This window comes from Myodes glareolus, chromosome 9, assembly GCF_982192425.1.
Source record: "Myodes glareolus chromosome 9, mMyoGla1.1, whole genome shotgun sequence".
Lineage (NCBI taxonomy): Eukaryota > Metazoa > Chordata > Mammalia > Rodentia > Cricetidae > Myodes > Myodes glareolus.
The window spans coordinates 90,450,630-90,469,229 of record NC_142034.1 but is presented as its reverse complement, the minus strand read 5'-3'; the positions used below and the strand labels follow the sequence as shown (position 1 = coordinate 90,469,229).

General features: G+C 40.9%; 1 protein-coding gene across 3 annotated transcripts in view; it reads right to left on the bottom strand.

Annotated features, from left to right (window-relative positions):
- The window catches only part of Ranbp17 (RAN binding protein 17), a 328,128-nt gene extending 310,108 nt beyond the window's left edge, over positions 1-18,020 (bottom strand). For 2 of the 3 annotated variants that reach the window (XM_085694844.2, XM_085694845.2), the window contains exons 1-3: positions 17,893-18,020; positions 6,671-6,817; positions 3,653-3,743 (exon numbers count right to left, since the gene is read on the bottom strand). In XM_085694844.2, the coding sequence (XP_085550970.1) occupies positions 3,653-3,743; positions 6,671-6,817; positions 17,893-17,910 (256 nt within the window). In that variant the 5' untranslated portion in view covers positions 17,911-18,020. The remainder of the gene's footprint in view (positions 1-3,652; positions 3,744-6,670; positions 6,818-17,892) is intronic. The other variant, XM_085694846.2, reaches the window with a different exon arrangement.
- Between the last annotated feature and the right edge of the window lie 580 nt (positions 18,021-18,600).

Below are 18,600 nucleotides of genomic sequence, written 5' to 3'. Positions count from 1 at the left end.
TCTTGTACATGTCCACTTTCTTTTCTCCCCGAATTTTATTCACCACTTTTTTTTTAAGAAAAAAAAAAAGAGTGACTCGATTTTTTGTATGTGTGTATGAGACTTTTTGTATATACATGAGAGAGACAGGGCCAAGTGTCCAGGCTGGCCTTGAACTTGCTATGCAGTCAAGGATGAACTAAATTTCTGATTCTCATGTCTCTCTACCTTCTACGTCCTGGGATGACAGCCTGCCTTGCACCACCATGCCCAGTTTGTGCAGTGATGGTGACTGATGCTAGGCAGAAACTCTACCAACTGAACTACATCCCAGCCTTGCTCAACCTTTAATAAAGTAAAAGTCCAGCAAACCATCATAAGTTGAAAACGCACTTACTACATCTAACTACAAACATTATAGTATAGCAACACAGTATACAATATCAACCGTTTACCCTTGTAGATAACAAAATCTACAGCTTATTGCCACTGTCTAGTATCACAAGAGTGTGATACCTTATATCACCAACACAAGATTAAAATTCATATTCTTGAGTATCGTTTACATAGAATCAAAGTATTATTAAAAAATCAGAAGTCAAATCACTGTATATCTGTACTCCTTACTCTTAAAAAAATTCTATTTTCACAATATAAGTCATATATATAACCTAAATACTTGTAACTATTAAAGAAATATGTATAGTAATTATTAAGTACAGTTGGACAATTTTTTTGTCCACTTGACTGATTTGGAATCACTTCAGACTGGTGAAACACACCTCTGGATGTGTCTGTAACAGGGTTTCTAGAGAGATTAACCAAGATAGGAAGAACTACCTTGAATATCAGCAACTTCATCCTACGGACCTGAGATCTTAACAGAATAAAAGGGGTGGGAGGAGAAAGCCTGGTGAGTGTTGGCATTATTCCTCTGCCCTCCTCATCCACAAAGAAATAAAGAGCACCAGCCTTTGCCACAGTCCGGACTGCCAACTATGTCAAAGTACATGGGGCCAAACAAACATGAAATGAAGACTCTGAAACCATGAGTCAAATTAAGCCACCCTCCTTTAAATCATCCTCTCATGTTTGTGGTCACAGTAACACAACAGTAAATAATACAATAATCTTTCAAAACAAAAGCACCAGACCCAGATGAGTCAACCTGTGAACAGTACCAGACAGTTAGGAAATACCTATCAATAAAAATAGGTTGAGAGCACAGCAAACATCCGGGAGATGGTGGCACATGCCTTTAATCCCAGCACTTGGGAGGCAGAAGTGGGCACATCTCTGAGGTGGAGGCCAGCCTGATCTGCAGAGTGCGTTTCAAGACAGCCAAAACTACACAGAAAAACCCTGTCTCAAAAAACAGAAACAAAAACAAAAAAGAAAGGAGTGGAAAGAAACCTACCCAACTTATTTCAGTCTAAAATTATCTTTTATTTCTTTTATTATACATCCAGAAATGCATCCCAGGTCTTCGTGCATGCTAGGCAAGCGTTTCATCCCTAACTACAAGCCCTGTCCCCAAATTATCTTAATGTACAAACTGAAAACATTTCAAGAACACAAACCTAGAAACCAATCATCTCTCAGGAACAGAGCTGTAAAACCTCTCAGCATTTCAGCAAATGGAATCTAATGATGCATAAAGAACTAAAGAGCAGGACAAAGAAGGATTTACCTTGGGTATGCAAGGCTGGCTCAACATATAAAACCATCAACAGCATACAGAATGAAAACCACATGATAATATCAACATATATAAAAAAACATTTAACAAATGTAATATCCATTTATGATTAAAAAAAAAACTCAACCAAGAGCTGGGCAGTGGTGGTGCACACCTTTAATCCCAACACTCAGAGATGGCAGATCTCTGAGTTTGAGGCCAGCCTGATCTACAGAGCAAGTTCAAAGATGGCCATGCTACAAGGAGAAACCCTATCTCAGAAGAAAAAAGAACAAGAAAAACCTCAACTAAGAATAAAGAGAAACTTTCTCAACTTGATCTGGAATACTGGAAAGTAAAATCTACAATGATGCCATGTTTAGTAAGATGTTTAAAACAGTCTCCCACTGAGATCAGGAACAGAACAAGAGGTCTTCTCTCCATTACCTCAAGTTCCGTTTGTTTGTGCGCTTTCCCCACCCCAACCCCAAAAAAGGATAATCTTAAACTCACAATTTCACCATGGCTGGCCTTAAATGTGGGAACCTCCTACTCCAGGCTCCCATGTGCTAGGATTACAAGCCACCATGTACATCTGTTTATGGGTGCCAAGAGTAACTTACAATTTTTCAAAACTTAGAAACAACTATCACTTAGGTACATTCAGACAATGAAGAATTATTAATCATAACTAAAGAGAAATGAGATTATTAAGAAGTCAAGAGTAGACATGGAAGAATCTTAAGCACACATTACTATTATAAATGAAAGAAGGAACTTTGAGAAAACTACACACTATATGATTCTCCCAACACGCTAATCTGGAAGGAAAAATGGAGGTTATTCAGAGCCCAGAGATGAGGTAAGGAGGGAAGAGTTGGCAGAGCACAGGGTTTTTAGGATAGTGCACTTACTTCATACACTGTTATAATAGCAACACATGTTATTGTATGTTGCCCAAATCTACAGAATATACAATCCTGATGTTGGTAACAGGAGAGGTTATCTATGAGGGAAGTGGGGGGGTATAAGGGCACTCTATAGCTTCTGTTCAGTTTTTCTAAGAACCCAGAAGTGCTCTAAAAAAAAATTAAGTCTATTTAAAATATGTCCTAAGTTTCATGACTCATGCTTACACTATTTGAATCACTGTTTTTTATGATGCTCTCTTACGTGTACAACTTTCTAGAGACTGAAGAACTTTCTGAAGACTGTTAGGAAATGCGGCAAACCACATCACTGTATGATTCTAACCAGTGAATTCTGATCTTAAAGATTCATAACACATCAGATATTTTCATTTTTCTAATACAGAAATATAAACAATATTGAATCTAAAGAGCAGAAATGAGACAATAATCTGTTTCTATTACAAAGATAAAGTAATCTCATACCCGAATTATTAGGCTTGTCCATATGAAATGCAAACTTACACATATATAAAAATATAAAGTGTATTACTCCCAAAACATACAATTAACTACTCAATGTTGTTCTTACTGCAAGTAGGAATCAGCTATTGGTTTTAAATGTATCCCAACTAACTCTGGGGTAACAACCTGAGCAATATTACAGAGCTGGTTTCTTTCTGGGCATTCAGTTGCCTATCAAGTAACAGCATGAACTCTATGCAGATTTAGGGGATTTAAATGACAACTCTATGTAAGCCATGTAAGTCTAAGCCAGTCAGAACCCATCAATAATTTACTAATTTGTAAAACAAAGATAATTCATTAATTTATTTGGAGGATAAAATATGATGGTGAAAATCTTAACAAATACCACATATACAATATAATTATTAAATTAACAAAATTTTATAATTACATATTGCCTTATCTTTCATGTCATCATCACTGCATGAATAAGGCTTAATTACCAATCTTAAAATAATAATAAAACTAAGTTACAAGACTAATACAAGCTCAGCAAATTTAAAAGGAAATTTTTATTTTTAAAATATAATTTGTTAAAAAAAATTAATGAATCACTTACTGATGTCTATCCTCTGTTCTACAGGTAAAGGATTGATTCGGGTAACAAGTTTTGAAAGACATGTTGCTGCAAGGAGCTGAGCATAGGATGTCTGTAAAGAACAGTAATTTTTATTATCATCACAAAAACAGAATAGTCAAAATATAAGAATTTTTTCTAAGCAAAAACAGTAATTTGTCAGGTTCTCCAAAGCTGTACATGTATGATAAATAAGACCCATCATGTCAAGAAGAAAATGCCTAAATGTCAAGGCATAGTGTTCAATTAGTAGCAGATCAGTGAGTTTTCCCTAATGGTGCTACAGCTACCTTGTAGTAAAAGAATTAATGTTAACAATTTCAAACTAAGCAGGCATAACAAGAGTTCAACTTAAGAAAGTCAGTAGTCTTTCTAAAATTTAAAACAGATTATGTCAGAACAGCAGTTTCTTTTTTAAAAAGATGTAAAAAAATGAAGTTACAAATCAAAGTTAAGTTTACAAGTAACAGCTAGGCAGTGGTGCACACCTTTAATCCCAGCACACAGGAGGCAAAGGCAGGTAGATCTCTGTGAGTTCGAGGCCAGCCCAGAATACAGAATGAGTTCCAGAACAGTCAGGGCTACACAGAGAAACCCTGTCCCCCTCTACCCTCAAAGAAAGTTTACAAGTGGCTCATTATTTAAGTCAAGTAAAGGAAGTTCCTTATTAATGATGAGTTAGTCACCATTATCTTACTGTAGCAGCTGAAGTTGGCATAGAGAAAATAAACTTCACTAGCCTTTCAGTGAGAACAAACGCTCAGAGGAGGACACTAAAGCAATACGAGAAGCCAGTTTACAGGCAGGGCTAGTAAACTGCAGAGATTAGCATCAGCTTTCAGTGAATGGGTTGAGGTTACTAATAACTGTTCATCCTATTAATGCTACAGACACTTGCCAGCTTCTTATTCTAGAAGTCAAGGAAGAATGGGAAGCAATTAAAGAACTGTTTCTTTTTACAAAGAATCTGTGGAACTACAGACAGAATATTGTCAAAGGAGCTGAGGAAGCATTAATTAAATATAAACCTTAGGTAGAATCTGCTATACACGTGTGACAACAGTACATGAAGCAGAAAAGGACTGGTCAAAAGTTTGTAAATAATTATAATAGTAATAATTTTGAAGTCTGAATCATTCACTTTATTATTAGCGTTTATTCTGGAGTGGATATCTAAATTTCTCCTAACTTAATGAACCAGGAGTCCTCGTTTACTTTTGTGAGCTCATCTTCCACTGCATAGATTTCTGCCAGATCAAGATGCTGAATACCCTGAGTTGCCCCCAACAAGGTAGACTAATAGCTTGTCAGAGATAAATTGGATTTTTTTTCTTTTTTTAAGCTCAGGTCTGACAGTGAAAGTTTACAGATAAAGCAAAGCCAACATTTTTCACTATTAAATGGCTTTAGAAGTTAGTTCATACAACAAACTTGTTCTCTCAATGAGAACAACCTAGTGCCTAATGTGCAGGGTGCAGCACTTATACAGGGGATGGCAGGATGAGTGAGACTCAAGTCACTAGGAAACAATTAGCATTGTGTGCGTCACAAGGACCGCCAGGTCACTTCACACAGCCCAGATCGAGAGAAGCTAAAATACATAGTGGAAGCGCCACTCCCAACACGTTTTCTCATTTTCAACTACAGTCCCAGTATGCAAGTATAATGAAAATTTCCATATTAGAAAATCTATTTTGCTGTGCAACTGAAGACCTTCTACCTAATTTTTAATTGGAAACTATTAATCTGCAACACAATGACAGGCAAAATGGCAAATATCAGGAGGATTTCAAGACACAGAAATGCCTTCTAAGTGAAAGTATACGTAATGCAGATGAGACGCCAAAGCTGGTATAACATTTGGCAGCATCTAAGTTTGTGAAGTTATTTTCAAAGGTATACAATCTTAGCCAGCATGGCAGGATACACCTTGAATACCAGCACTTTAAAAGCAAAAGCAGGTGGATTTCTGTGAATTCAAGGCCTGCCTGGTCTACAGAGGGAGTTCTAGGTCAGCCAAGGTTCTCACACAGTGAGATCCCATTGAGAAAAAACAAAAAAAAAATGCATCATTTCATTATAAGTCTGCATGAAATATGAACATCTGCAATCAAGTCCAATAACAGGAAACACCAACTTTAAACTCCAATTAATTCCCAATATTTTATCAGTCAACCTGCATGACATAAAAAACTACATTTGGTGATTATATTTTGAATTTTACAACAAAACTTTGAGGATTTGTTTTCTCTATTATTATAATTATGAAATGCCAATTTTGACTCACAAAGCCTAAAATACTACATGGCCCTTTATGGAAAGTTTGTCACCTTTTCTGTAAAACATAAGTCTCTTTCTGTGGTGTTTTCCATATCATTTCATACCTCTTTATTTATAGATCTGTGCCTCTTTAACTAAACAGTGAACTACTTTAATTCATGTAAATAGGCCAAGTAAGCTGTATGGTATTGGTTATGTTTCAGTATGTGCTGACTGCTGAGTCAGTGTTCTTCTCTTGATTGATCGATCGATCGATAGATAGATAGACAGACAGACAGCTATGAATGTCTAGAATGAAGGTATAAAGAGGTAGTGAGCACTCTTCTGAACAATCCTTTGATTTTTCTAGAGTTAATCATAACTACCTACAACATTTGGATTTTTTAAGTTATTTCTGAAATATAATTGTTAGGACTGGAGATGTAACTTGGCAGTAGAAAGCTTGTTTAACATGTAAAAGGTCCTCGTTCATTCCCTAGCATTATGAAAATAAACATATAAAATGTGACATAAAAGCAGGTCAAGAACCAAGAAACTATTCCAACACATTCTTCTACTTTGTGGCCGTTTCCCAGGCTTTCTACTTCTTTCCTGCTTAACCCCTCTGACAGGAAATTATAATAAATAGATGTGGCAAAAGCTGTGAGTATCACTGCTAACACTGCTTGCTATTACCGTTAATACTGGCCTTGCAAGGTTAATCACTTATCACATACTTACTGTTCCTTGTTCTAATAAAAGTTGACACTTGCTGAGACATTCTGGGCTGTCAATCAGTTCCAAGAGTGCTTTCTCGGCCTCTATTCTTTCTGTGAGATCAGTCCCTACGTAGAGTTGAGTACACAATGCTTCCAATTCAGCCAAATTCTTCAGAGGGAGAAAAAAAAAGACATTTGACTTAAATTAAAAAAATAAATATATTAGGCACAGAAAACGAGATGCAGAAATAATACTTACATATATTCATTCAATATATAGTTATTGAGCAGCAATGACTCACTTAGATATAGTAAAAAAAAAAAGAGGCACATCTCCTATTTCCCAAATTACTAATTTAAAAACTGAGTTATGCAATACAACTTAATAGGGAAGATTCTCTTCTTAAGGAGTTAGCAAGGCTATGCCTGAAGAAGAATGACATATATGCTAAAACGTTCAAAACCAAGAATGCCTCAAACTTAAAGGGCAAACCAGACGAAGAAAAGATTAGAAGGTAGTAGAGGCAAAGAAATAATATTTACAAGGTCTTGAAATAAAATTAATGTACTCATTTCAAGGCATTAAACAGTGGCCAGTAAACAGCCAGGAGATGCCCAATGAAGCTAGAGGCTAGAATGAGCACACACAAGCTGCCCAAAGATTAATTTATGCTCTTCTGTTGTTTCCAATCCTACTGCAACCTGTAACAAAAGAATTAATGATAATTATATGTATGCCGATCTGGACCTTCTGAACTCAAGAGTGCTTCAGGTCATAATTTTTGATCCTACAATATTTCTAACAACATTCTAATTATTGCACAGGTTTTTATCTTATAAGCACAAAGACTAATCCATTCTGTCTACAAACACAATGTCATCTGATGATATAGAATACACGGAAACTGAACTACCAAGTGAGTTCAGTTTCAAAGAATCTTGTTAAAACCGTTCACTAAAACAAAAGGTTTCACTTGGAACTTGAATTATATACTTGACAAAAAATATTGGCAGAGATTTCAAAAACAGGTAGTCAAATAAACATAATGGGTTATGCCAAAAGAAATGCCAATTTTGCTCTGATCTGAAATTTTTTTTGTTTTGGTTTGGTTTTTTGTTTGTTTATTTGTTTTCTTATTTTGAGACAGACTTTCTCTGTGTAACAGCCCTAGCTGTCCTGGAAATAGCTCTTGTAGACCAGGCTGGTCTCAAACTCACCGAGATCTGCCTGCCTCTACCTCCTGAGTACTGGGATTAAAGACGTGCTCCACCTCGGCCCGGATTCTGGCCTGAATTTGTATGCCCAGCTTACAGCTGCAGTAGGCTTCCCACCCCTCGAATACCCAAGCAGCACTAAAAGGAGACACCATGGCTCCCATCCTTGTTCCCACTTCTCTCTTTGTAGATCCTTCACATTTCCCACTTCCCAATCTGTGCCACAACCCAGTAGCGAAGACTCAAGAATTTTCCAAAACTAAAGTTTCATATTGATTCACTAAAATAAGGACCCCACCAAACACAATGGCACATACCTGTACTCCCACCATCTAGGAGGAGACAGGAGTACTGCCCTATGTCCATCACTTCACTTAGAGTTAAATGAGGCCAAGATGTACACACATTGCACACTTTATACCACTGTAGGGTAAAGAACTATACCCCTAAAAGACAGGTCTAATTCCTAACCCTCAGAGCCTATGAGGAAAATCTTCATTAGAAATAGGGTCTTTATAAACCTTTAGTTAAGAAATTTGATGAAATCATCCTAGATATGGAGTGGGCACTAAATCTAACTCTAAATTCAATTACTGGCATCCTTATATGGAAGGCCACAGTTGTACATTTCTATAATCCCAGCATTCAGGAGGCTGACACAGGAAGACTGAAAATTCAAGGCCATCCTGGGTTTCATAGGAAATTTCCAAACAAAATAAAAAAGTCTTCTCTCATAGATGGGAGGCCTTGGACCCCTTCACTGTATAGCAGAACGTTCCCCAGAAATGTATGAAATAAAAAGATTGATCACAAAGCTAGGACATTCTGTCTATCAAAGCACTAACACAGGTGGGGACACATGAGTGCCTGCCTGGGACTCTTACAGCATCATGATCTGTGACAGTAAGACATGGCCCAAAACACCAAATGTTCTTGGAGGTACCAATGTTCACTTCCCTAAATTGATATGTTGAAACATTAAGTCAGTAAAATATTGCCTTCTTTTCAGATTGTAAACATGTTTTCATTGGAGGATAGAGAAAAACAGAACACTTGGAATAATAAAACCTTTTTGCAATTGAAAATGAAAAAAATATCATTTGCACCCTCATAAAACTACTTGCAAAGGTAACTCTCATGAACATGGAAATTGGCCATACTTTTAATGGTCATTATCACTACTCTCTCTTTAAAAAGGAGTAATTTTATGGAAAAAGAAAGGGAGAGTGAGATTTCAGATGCAGCGAGATACAGAGGAGAGAGCCATAGGAAGACAGGCAGAGACTGGAAAGTCACATCTAAAGCCAGGAAGTACCAAAGCTTCCAAAAGCAGTGAGAAGCTAGGGTAAAACCTTCAGAAAGAACCAACCCCATTTACCCCAGTCTTCTGGCCTTCAGAACTGAGAATAAATTTGAGTTTTAAGCCACCCCACTGTGGCACTTGTTACAAAGGATCTAGAAAACCAATATTTAAAATAAATAAATGTTAATATTAGTCAAATCAATGATATCTAATTATTCAAATAAGCCTATTTGAATAATTAAGAAACATTGTGGAAAGGTTCAGATCGCATTTGCCTTGCTATACTGATTTAATAAACTTTAAGGCAGAAAGATAGGTATATAGTTAGTGTTCAGTTGACATTATCAATCACCCTTTTTTCAAAGATGCTTCAAATTACTTTTTAAAAAAACTTTTAAATTATTTTATGAGTGTTTTAACATTTATTGTTATGTATATGGGTGTTTTATTTGCATACGTCTGTGCATCAGATGCATGCACTGCCTTCAGAAGAGAACATTGGATCCCCTGGAACTGGAGATACAGACAGCTAGTCATCTTTCTGGGTGCTAGGAATCAAGCCCAAGTCCTCTGGAAGAGCAGCCAGTGCTCTTAACCACTGAGCCACCTCTCCTGGCCAATATTTTAAATTAACAAATGAAAAGTAGTAAAAAATTAAAAGGGGAAAGTTTGAACTTTTATAAAAGATATGAAGGGTACACCAAGTTTTCTGTTACTGTAATGGTTTAAAAAAAATTCTGGTATGTTAAACATTAAACCTTTCCAGACAAAAATTCTTGCTCTGGTAGGAAGGTATGATCCAGACACTGCTAACCAACCAATCTTCTGACTAGCACTTGGTTTCCCAGAGAACCTGTCTACAGTCTTTTATCTTTCACAGTAGACTGATAAATTTTCATCTTAGTTTCTATAAACTGGTGTCTGAGAATATGGTGAGAATGGCTCAGAAAGGCATGCTGTCCCAATTTACTGACACGTTTGGATTATTAAAGTTTCTAAGGTATAGTGTCAACATTAGATACACACGTAAATAATAAGTACAATGAAAAGAACAGGACCAGGAAAACCTCCAAAAGTGACTAGCAAATATGAAAGACCCACTGTAAGACCCTAGTGGACAATAATAGGATCTTGCCTTCAGATTAAATACAAATCTTCCTAGCCAGGCATGGGAGTACCAGCCTTTAATTCCGGCACTCAAAAGGCAGGGACAGACAGGCATTGAACTTGAGGCCAGCTGGTCTACATTGTGAATTTCAGGCCAGACAGGGCTAAACAGTGAAACCCTGTCCCCCAAAAAAGCCAAAAAACAAACAAAGAAAAAAGGCAAGATCGTTGCAATTTTATGGACTTATTTCTTTGTATCTGACATGCAATTATTGGCCCTTAAATGTGATTTCATTCTATATAGAAAGTCTTGCCTAGTCTCTATCAACAGATGCATACTAAGCAAAAGTCACGTAACAAAAATATGCTTTCAAGGTGCTTTGTTACTAGAAAGCAGGTCACTGGTTTCTTGGCTGCGTGGAAGGGACAGCAAGGGAGTAAGGAAGGGGAAGAAGGCGGCAGCCAACGAGGACAGCAAACAAGCATAAGAGCATAAGGAAACACACATGAACAATGGCTATTTTCATATTTTGGTGACAATTTCATAGATGTATGCGTATGCCAAAATTCACCCTATTGCAGCTTAAGCACATGTATTATTAGTGCCATTATATTTCACTAAAAAAGCTTTTGCTCCAGAAAACAAAACAAAAAACTGCTAATAATCTTTAAAGAGATAAACCTCAAATATCCCACTGCAAGACTCTAAAGTTCATTTCTAAAGTACTCTAAAGTACTTCCCTATATCTTTCCTGCCTTCTGGAATCAAACTTCATGGCTGTCACTAATATACACTGCCTTCATTTTGAGGTTACTTGTTTCCTACAAACTGTCCCTCCCTTCTTCTGTTAGTTGAGCATCCCTGAAGGCTTATTCTTGGGCCTCTTGGAACTCAACAATGAGTAGGATATTACGTTGGTGCAAAATGAGTTGCAGGTTTGGATTGTGAATTTTAAATAACTATAACAGGCTTAAAGCACAATTTTATTAATCAAAATACAAAGTATTAAAAATCAACATATTTTTGCTAATGAGAAATAGCTTTATTTATTCCTTTAGATCCATGCTTTGAAATTAGACAAATTCTTAGAAAGCAATTTCCACATTCTGTGGGTTATAGAAGTGTTTTTTCATTGTTAAACACTGTCAAGGTACTTGTAGAACTGGTAGGCAGATAGTAAAAGGTCAGGTGAACATGGTGAACATGGTAGATGAGGCAAAAGTACAAAGCCCAGTGAATTCAACTATTGGAGCACTGATTGTGCAGCATGCAGTTCAGGTTTGTCCTGGAGAAGCGGGTCCTTTATCAACACTGACCAATGCCAGCTGTGGGTGCTGCAGCCTTTTGGTACGCATGTCATGGACTTGCTGAGCACGCTTCTCAGATGTCATGGTTTGATCAGAACTCATTGATCATGTAGTAGATCAGACAAGCAGCAGACCACTCAACTTTGACCATGACCTTCTTATGGTGCAAGTTTGGCTCTGGAAAGTACTTTGGATTTTCCTCAGTCTAACCACTGAGCTGGTCATCAACAATTGTCATATTTAATTCATTTTTCTGTCACATGTCACAATCTGATCAAGAAATGGTTTGTAACATGGAGGCCGGCTTGTTGGGGTTTCTGTCCCGCCTGGTACCCCACAGCCGGCAAGTCCCAAAGAAAATCACACAGAGATCTCCATAAGTTATAAAACTGACTGGCCCATTAACTCAGGCTTCTTGTTAACTCTTATAGCTTATATTAACCCATTGTTCTTATCTACGTTAGTCACATGGCTCGGTACCTTTTCAGCTGGGCAGGTTACACCTTGCTTCTTCTGTGATCTGGGCAGAAGTGGGGGGAATGGGCTTCCTCCTTCCTAGCATTCTCCTGTTCTCATTGCCCCACCTCTACTTCCTGTCTGGTTGACCCACCTATATTTCCTGCCTGGCCAATCAGCATTTATTCAAAATAAACAGATTGACAGAATACAGACAATTCTCCCTCACCAATGGTTCATCATTGTTGGGAAGAAAAAGAGGTGCACCAATCCAAAACATTTTTCTAAAAAAAATGTTCAACCAGCTCATGAGAAATCCATTTACCAAGTTTTTTGCCTTTCCAATTTGCTTCAAATGTCAAATGACCATGAATGGTCCGCACTGACTTCTCTGGCAGCTTCTCCTAAAGAGGTTCAGCTTCAATGACTGCTTTCCGTGGATCACTGTCAATTTCTGATGACCAAACACACTACTCCTCCACTTCAGGACTCTCAATCCCTTTGCAAACCATATTGAACCACCATTGTGGGTCAAATGCTCTGTGGAAATTGTCTCTGCTGCCATTGAGCCATTTTATACTTGAACAAAAAATTGTTCACAAGATGGCTTAGCAGGTAGCTGGAACTCATGAAAAAGAGTTCCTACTCCACAAAGCTGTAGTTTAACCTCCTCACATGTGCCATAGCGCACACACAGTAACTGTGGTGGTTTGTATGTAAGTGCTCCCATAAGTTCATAGGGAGTGACAATAGTATAAGGTGTGGCCTTTTTGTAGGGTTATGTCACTGTGGAGGCGGGCTTTGAGGTCTTATATGCTCAAGTCATACCAGTGTCTCAGTTCATTTCCTTTTGTTTACTGATCAAGATGTAGAATTCTCAGCTACTTTTCTAGCACCATGTCTATCTGCATGTCAACATTTTCTACAGTGAGAACAATGAACTAAACCTCTGAACTGTAAGCCAGCCCCAATTAAATGTTCCCTCTTTGTAGGAGCTGCCATGGTCTTGGTGTCTCTCACAGCGATAGCAACCCTAAGGCAGTAATAAACAACTAAAAATTTTTTAAAATCACTCAAATTTGCTTTTTGTCTTCATCATTTTCATACTATAAATCAAAAATAAACAGTAATGTCACAAGCAAAAAGCATACAGTGAGAAATGCATATTAAAATGATTTACAAAATAACCACACGTGTTAAGAATACAAATGACATATTTCCACAAAACTATAGTACTTCTGCAACAACCAAATAGTTCTTTAGGTGCCTCACAGTTTACCAGAGTATTCTCATCTTTTCTTAAGTCAATTCTGAAAACCAGACTCCTACAAACTACTTAATTTTAGTGTAGCCTCTCACAGATAGAAAAACTGAAGTTGAGAGGGCATGTGCATGTAGGCTGCACAAGAGTCATTTAGTAAACAGGCAAAACTAAGTCAATGACAAGTCTACGTGTAACAGGCACCTCCCTCACCATCTGCCATTCTTCAGTCACTGTCTACCTGCCACCAATGTCTAATTCCTACTTTTAACCTACATATATATATATATATATACACACACACACACACACACATATATACACACATACACACACACATACACACACACACACAAACTTTCCAGGAAGGTACTAAAAATTACAGCCAACCAGCAGAAACCAAACTAAACATGTCTCCAGCAGATTTCTACTCCAAGTGTCCCTTTCCAGTGGTGCTGGAGTTCCAGCCAGGACCTAGATTCACAAGCTTCATACTATCTTCTGTTTTCCCTCTCCTTTGATCCTCTTGCAATTGGGGTGAGGTAGCCACTAGAGCAATGTAAACTCCCAGGAATCTACAAGGGTGACACTAGCTAAGATTCCTAGTAATGCGAGACATGGAGCCTGAAGCAGCCATCTTCTGTAACCAGGCAAGGCCTCAGGTGGAGGGACTGAAGCACAAACTCAGCCACAATACTTTCCACCTACAATTTGTTCTGCCTGTAAAATGTGCTAGGATGAAGGCAGTGTAGACCTTGTACAAGTGGTTAACCAAAGACTGGTCCAGCTTTAAGATCCATGCCACAAAAGGGAGCCCACACCTGACACTGTCTGGGAAGTGCCAAGACCCAGAGGATGGATAGCCCAAAGCCCTAGGAATGAACCAATGAAATGATTCCTAATGATACTCTGCTCTACTCATAGACCAGAGTCTAGCATATTCGTCATCAGAGAGGCTTCCTCCAGCAACTGATGGGAGCAGATGCAGAGGCCCACAGCCAAAGATAGGTGGAGCTCAGAGAATCCTGTGGAAGATGGGGAGGAAGGATTATAGATGGTCAAGGACTACACACACACACACACACACACACACACACACACACACACACACACTCACAAACCTACATACACAAAATCAATTAATCAGGGCTCAGAGACTGAACCAATAGCCAGGGAGCTTGCTTGGGACTAACCTAGGCCCTGTGCATATATGTTATAGTTGTGTAACTTAGAGTTCTTGGGGGACTCCTAACAGAGGGAGTAGGGGCTGGGGCTGTCTCTGATTCTTTAGGCTGCTTTTGGGACCTGTTCCTCCTCCTGGGTGGCCTCATCCAGCCTTAATGAGGAGACATGCCTAGTCTTATTGGAACTCGATAACCCATGTTTGGATGATATCTCTGGGAAGCCTGCCCTTTTTGGAAGGAAAATGGAAGCGGAGTGGGTGGGGTGGGGGGGTGGGTAAGGTGAAAGGGGACTGGGAAGAGAGGTTGGAAGGGAAACTGTAGTTAGAATATGAGAGAACAAAAAAATTTTTAAAAAGTGATTGTGGTGGTTTGAAAGGAAATGTCCTCCAAAGGGAGTGATACTATTAGGAGGTATGGCCTTGTTGGAGGAAGTGTGTCACTGTGGGTCTCATATATGCTCAAGATACCATCCAGTATCTTAGACCACTTCCTGTTGCCTGCACGTCAAGAAGTAGTACACTCAGCTCCTTCTCCAGTACCGTGTCTGTCTGCACACCACCATGTCACCATGATAATGGACTAAATCTCTGAAAATGTAAGCCACCCCAATTAAATGTTTTTTCCTTTATAAGTGTTGCCATGGTCGTGGTGTCTCTTCACAGCAAAAGAAACCCTAAGACAGAAGTTTTGCCCAAAAAGCATCTGGCCTTTACCCTCAATTTCTGGTAGATAATGACAGCAGTTATATTTTTAGTACAAGCACTGACCATACCTAGTCACAGGTTCAGGGTTTTGGCTTAGGGTGATGATTTGGGATCACAGGTTACCAGTGGAACTAGAAATTATCAGTCATGTCTAAGTAATGAAGCTTCAATAAACACTGTGGGTACTAGAGAGTAGGTGAGCCTTCCCACTTTACAGTGGTACACACAACATGGATGCCAGGAGAATACCTATCCTGTGGACAAAAGTTGTATTTTAGAATCTTCTGATTATCCTTTATGTATCTCCCTTTAGCCAATCTTCTTTCCCTACAAAGAACCACAATTATGAATTCGATAATTCTGATAACTGATCATTTTGATGAACTCAGTGAGCCCTGCTGGGGAACTGACAGACCTCTGGGTGGCTGTGGGAAATCCCTGAATTGGCCGGTGGTGCCAGGAGGACTTTTACGGACTGTGCCATAAACCACAGTCTGGCCAACTCCAGGTGCACAGCAATTTCCTTATCCTCATCCAGCTCTACCAACCGCTTCTCTGTGAAGATTCCACTAATACCCAAACACTGGGGCAATTAAGGAACCATTTCAATATGGCTTCCAACGCCCTGGACTTCTCCAGAGGCTGCTTAGGAAAGAGAGGAAAGTGCCAGAGTAAACAGAGGACACCAGCTTTGTGATCTGAAGCTCCCTTACTGAGTGATCAAAGCTTTCCCCGAGTCTCACCACTCGGGGAAACTACACAGAAAACATCAGAAACCACCGTGAAGGGTAAGGTAGGAAGGGCGCGTATCCCAGCGACTGCCACACTTCAGAGAATGATCGCTTTCCCGAAACCACTGCTCATCACGCTAACGCTCTGCATCCCTCACTCACATCTAGAGTCAATCCCCAGCCGAAGTGCGGATTAGAAGACTAACTAGCAGTCTCTGATTCCAGAACCATTCAGAGGGCAAACCACACAAGTCCACTAAGCTTTCGCCATTCATTGCTAGGCTACTTATTCCTGATTCTGTCATTCCTCGTTGAGCTCCCCCACCTGGACCTCCTCCTCAAAGATAATCCAGATCCATTTCTTCTTTGGAGACAAGAATACACCCTAACTCACTAGGATGCTTGTGACTGAACTGACTGTAGGAATGATGCCTTCCTCTGACTTGCAGGAAGTCAGGACATGGATTCAAGGGTTAAAAGCACAGCATGGCCAGTCCACCCAGGCAGCATTGCCCTGCGAACATTTATGTCAATTACCAAGTGTGAAAAAGACACTGAAGCAATGCCCTAAAAAATGTCACTTTAATGTATATTTCTGGGAATCATATGACCACTTTGGGCATCAACATCTAACTTTTTCTAATATTGCACTTGGGTATGAAGGCTTCCAGGACTTGGCAATTTACCAGGCACCATCTTTCCAAGTTTAAAGAAGTCCCAAAGTTCTTCCATACCTTTTAATTTAATTAAGACATACCTGCCCTATGTACATCTGATTATCTGTTTATGATTCACAGTAAGTTAGTTCTCCCTGTAAAAATTCCCCACAGAGCATATTTACTTAAGTGATAATAAATATGTAGTTCTGACCTAGGGACACTTAAACAAGCAAACAACAAAAGAAAAAGGGTAAGTCAAAACATAATGTGTGGGTCTATTTCCGGCTTGGAAACACCCCTTAGAAGAAGCAATAAAGCACTAAGTTGTGTGACCAGAGGATCTGTATAAGTCTACAAGGGGAATGTGACACTCAGACACACTGCCACCAAGTTAAGACTCTGCCTACTTCTCTAAGGTCATCTGCCAGGCACAACCTCCTCTGAGCTCTTTCTTTTCCAATTAGTCTTAGGATCCAGAAACAGGCTTTAAGAGGATGTTAAGGACTTCCACAATTCTTTGCTTTGCCCACACCGTCTTTCCACCTCTGTGGTCTTCCTTTCCTCTTTGCCTGGTCATCTACAGTTCCGACAATCCCCGCGTTCCTTGGAGTTTGCTCAGAGGCATATGTGCCAGCAGTAGGAACCAAGTAACAAGTGGAGGCTCCACTCTGCAGACTCGATTGCCTGCCCGCTTTTGGTGCTCCCGCGATATCCCGTGACTAATACTACCATAACAGTTTTCACGTGTGCAGTAATTACCGCGCGCTCTAAAAGGATAAGGGTGGTAGCTGATGTCGCCCTGCAGTCCCAGAACGTTCCGCCACCGTACAGACACCAGTGGGGAGGCTCCGTAGACGCCGGTGGGACGAAGACCCTCTGAGCGCCTGAGCCACCAGGCAGACGCACCCCTCCAGCGCAGCCCGCGCCCTGCCCCGAGGCTCCTCCAATGAGGCTGCGTGCTCCCGGCCGCGCCGGGCCCCGACCCGCCCGCCCGCCTCCGGCCAATGACAGTCCTCTAGCCGCGCTCCCGCGCTCCCGCGCTCCCGCCGCCCCGGCCTCCGAGTCCAGGCTTCCCAGGAGGGCGCCGACCGCAGGCTGGGCGTGGGGGCTGCCTGGCGGCCCCTCCGCTCCCGCTCCCACCTGTCCGGACGTCGCTGCAGCCCACGCCGACGAGGGCGGACTCGGGTGGGCGAGCGCAGCCCGCCGCCGACTCGCCGTCCCCGGGCAAGGGGCTGTGCTCGCTCGGGGTCGCGGCCTGGGACCCCCCCACCACCCGCTACCGCCGGAGCTCCAGGCCCGCAGCCCGGCGCACTGACCTGAAAGTGCAGCGCCATCTTCTCGGAGCGGCGCGGGCCGCGCGGCCCTAGGGCCGAGGGGAGGGGGAACGAGGGCGCCGCGCGAGCCCGACCGCCGCGGGATCCCCACGCTGCTCGCTCCCTGTGATCGGCGCGCTCCGCTCGGAGCCCCGAGCGGCAGTGGGCGGGGCCGGCGGGACGGAGGGGGCGTGTCCTCGGGGCACCCACGCCCAACCGCCCGTGCGCTCCTGTTGCAACCGCTGCCTCCTCAGGTCTGAGCCTCTGACCTCTGCCCTTTAACCCACCACACGACCAACTGCCTGCCACGGCAGCCACCATAATTTTTTTTTCTTTTGAACACACGACCTCACCTGCCCGGTCGGTAACTATTGTGGACCAGGCTGGCTTCGAACTTGCAGCTATCTTCACCTCCATATTTGTTTTGGCTAACCCTTAAGTCTACCATAGCCGAACCCAAGCGACCGCTCAACAGTGGAGAGCACCCACAAGCTCACAATTCTGCCTACAGCTCCAGCTTGTGGAGATCCAAATGGTTTAGGAGAGTCCTGCACCACTTACATATAATTACATCTTGAATCTACCACAGCCCATCTTGCTGCCTGACAGGACTGTGAAAATACATCATCCATGGGTCCCTAGTCCCACATCTCCACGGATATTCTCGTCTTCTAATACAATGACAGCCTTTGACCCCTATATACAACTGCT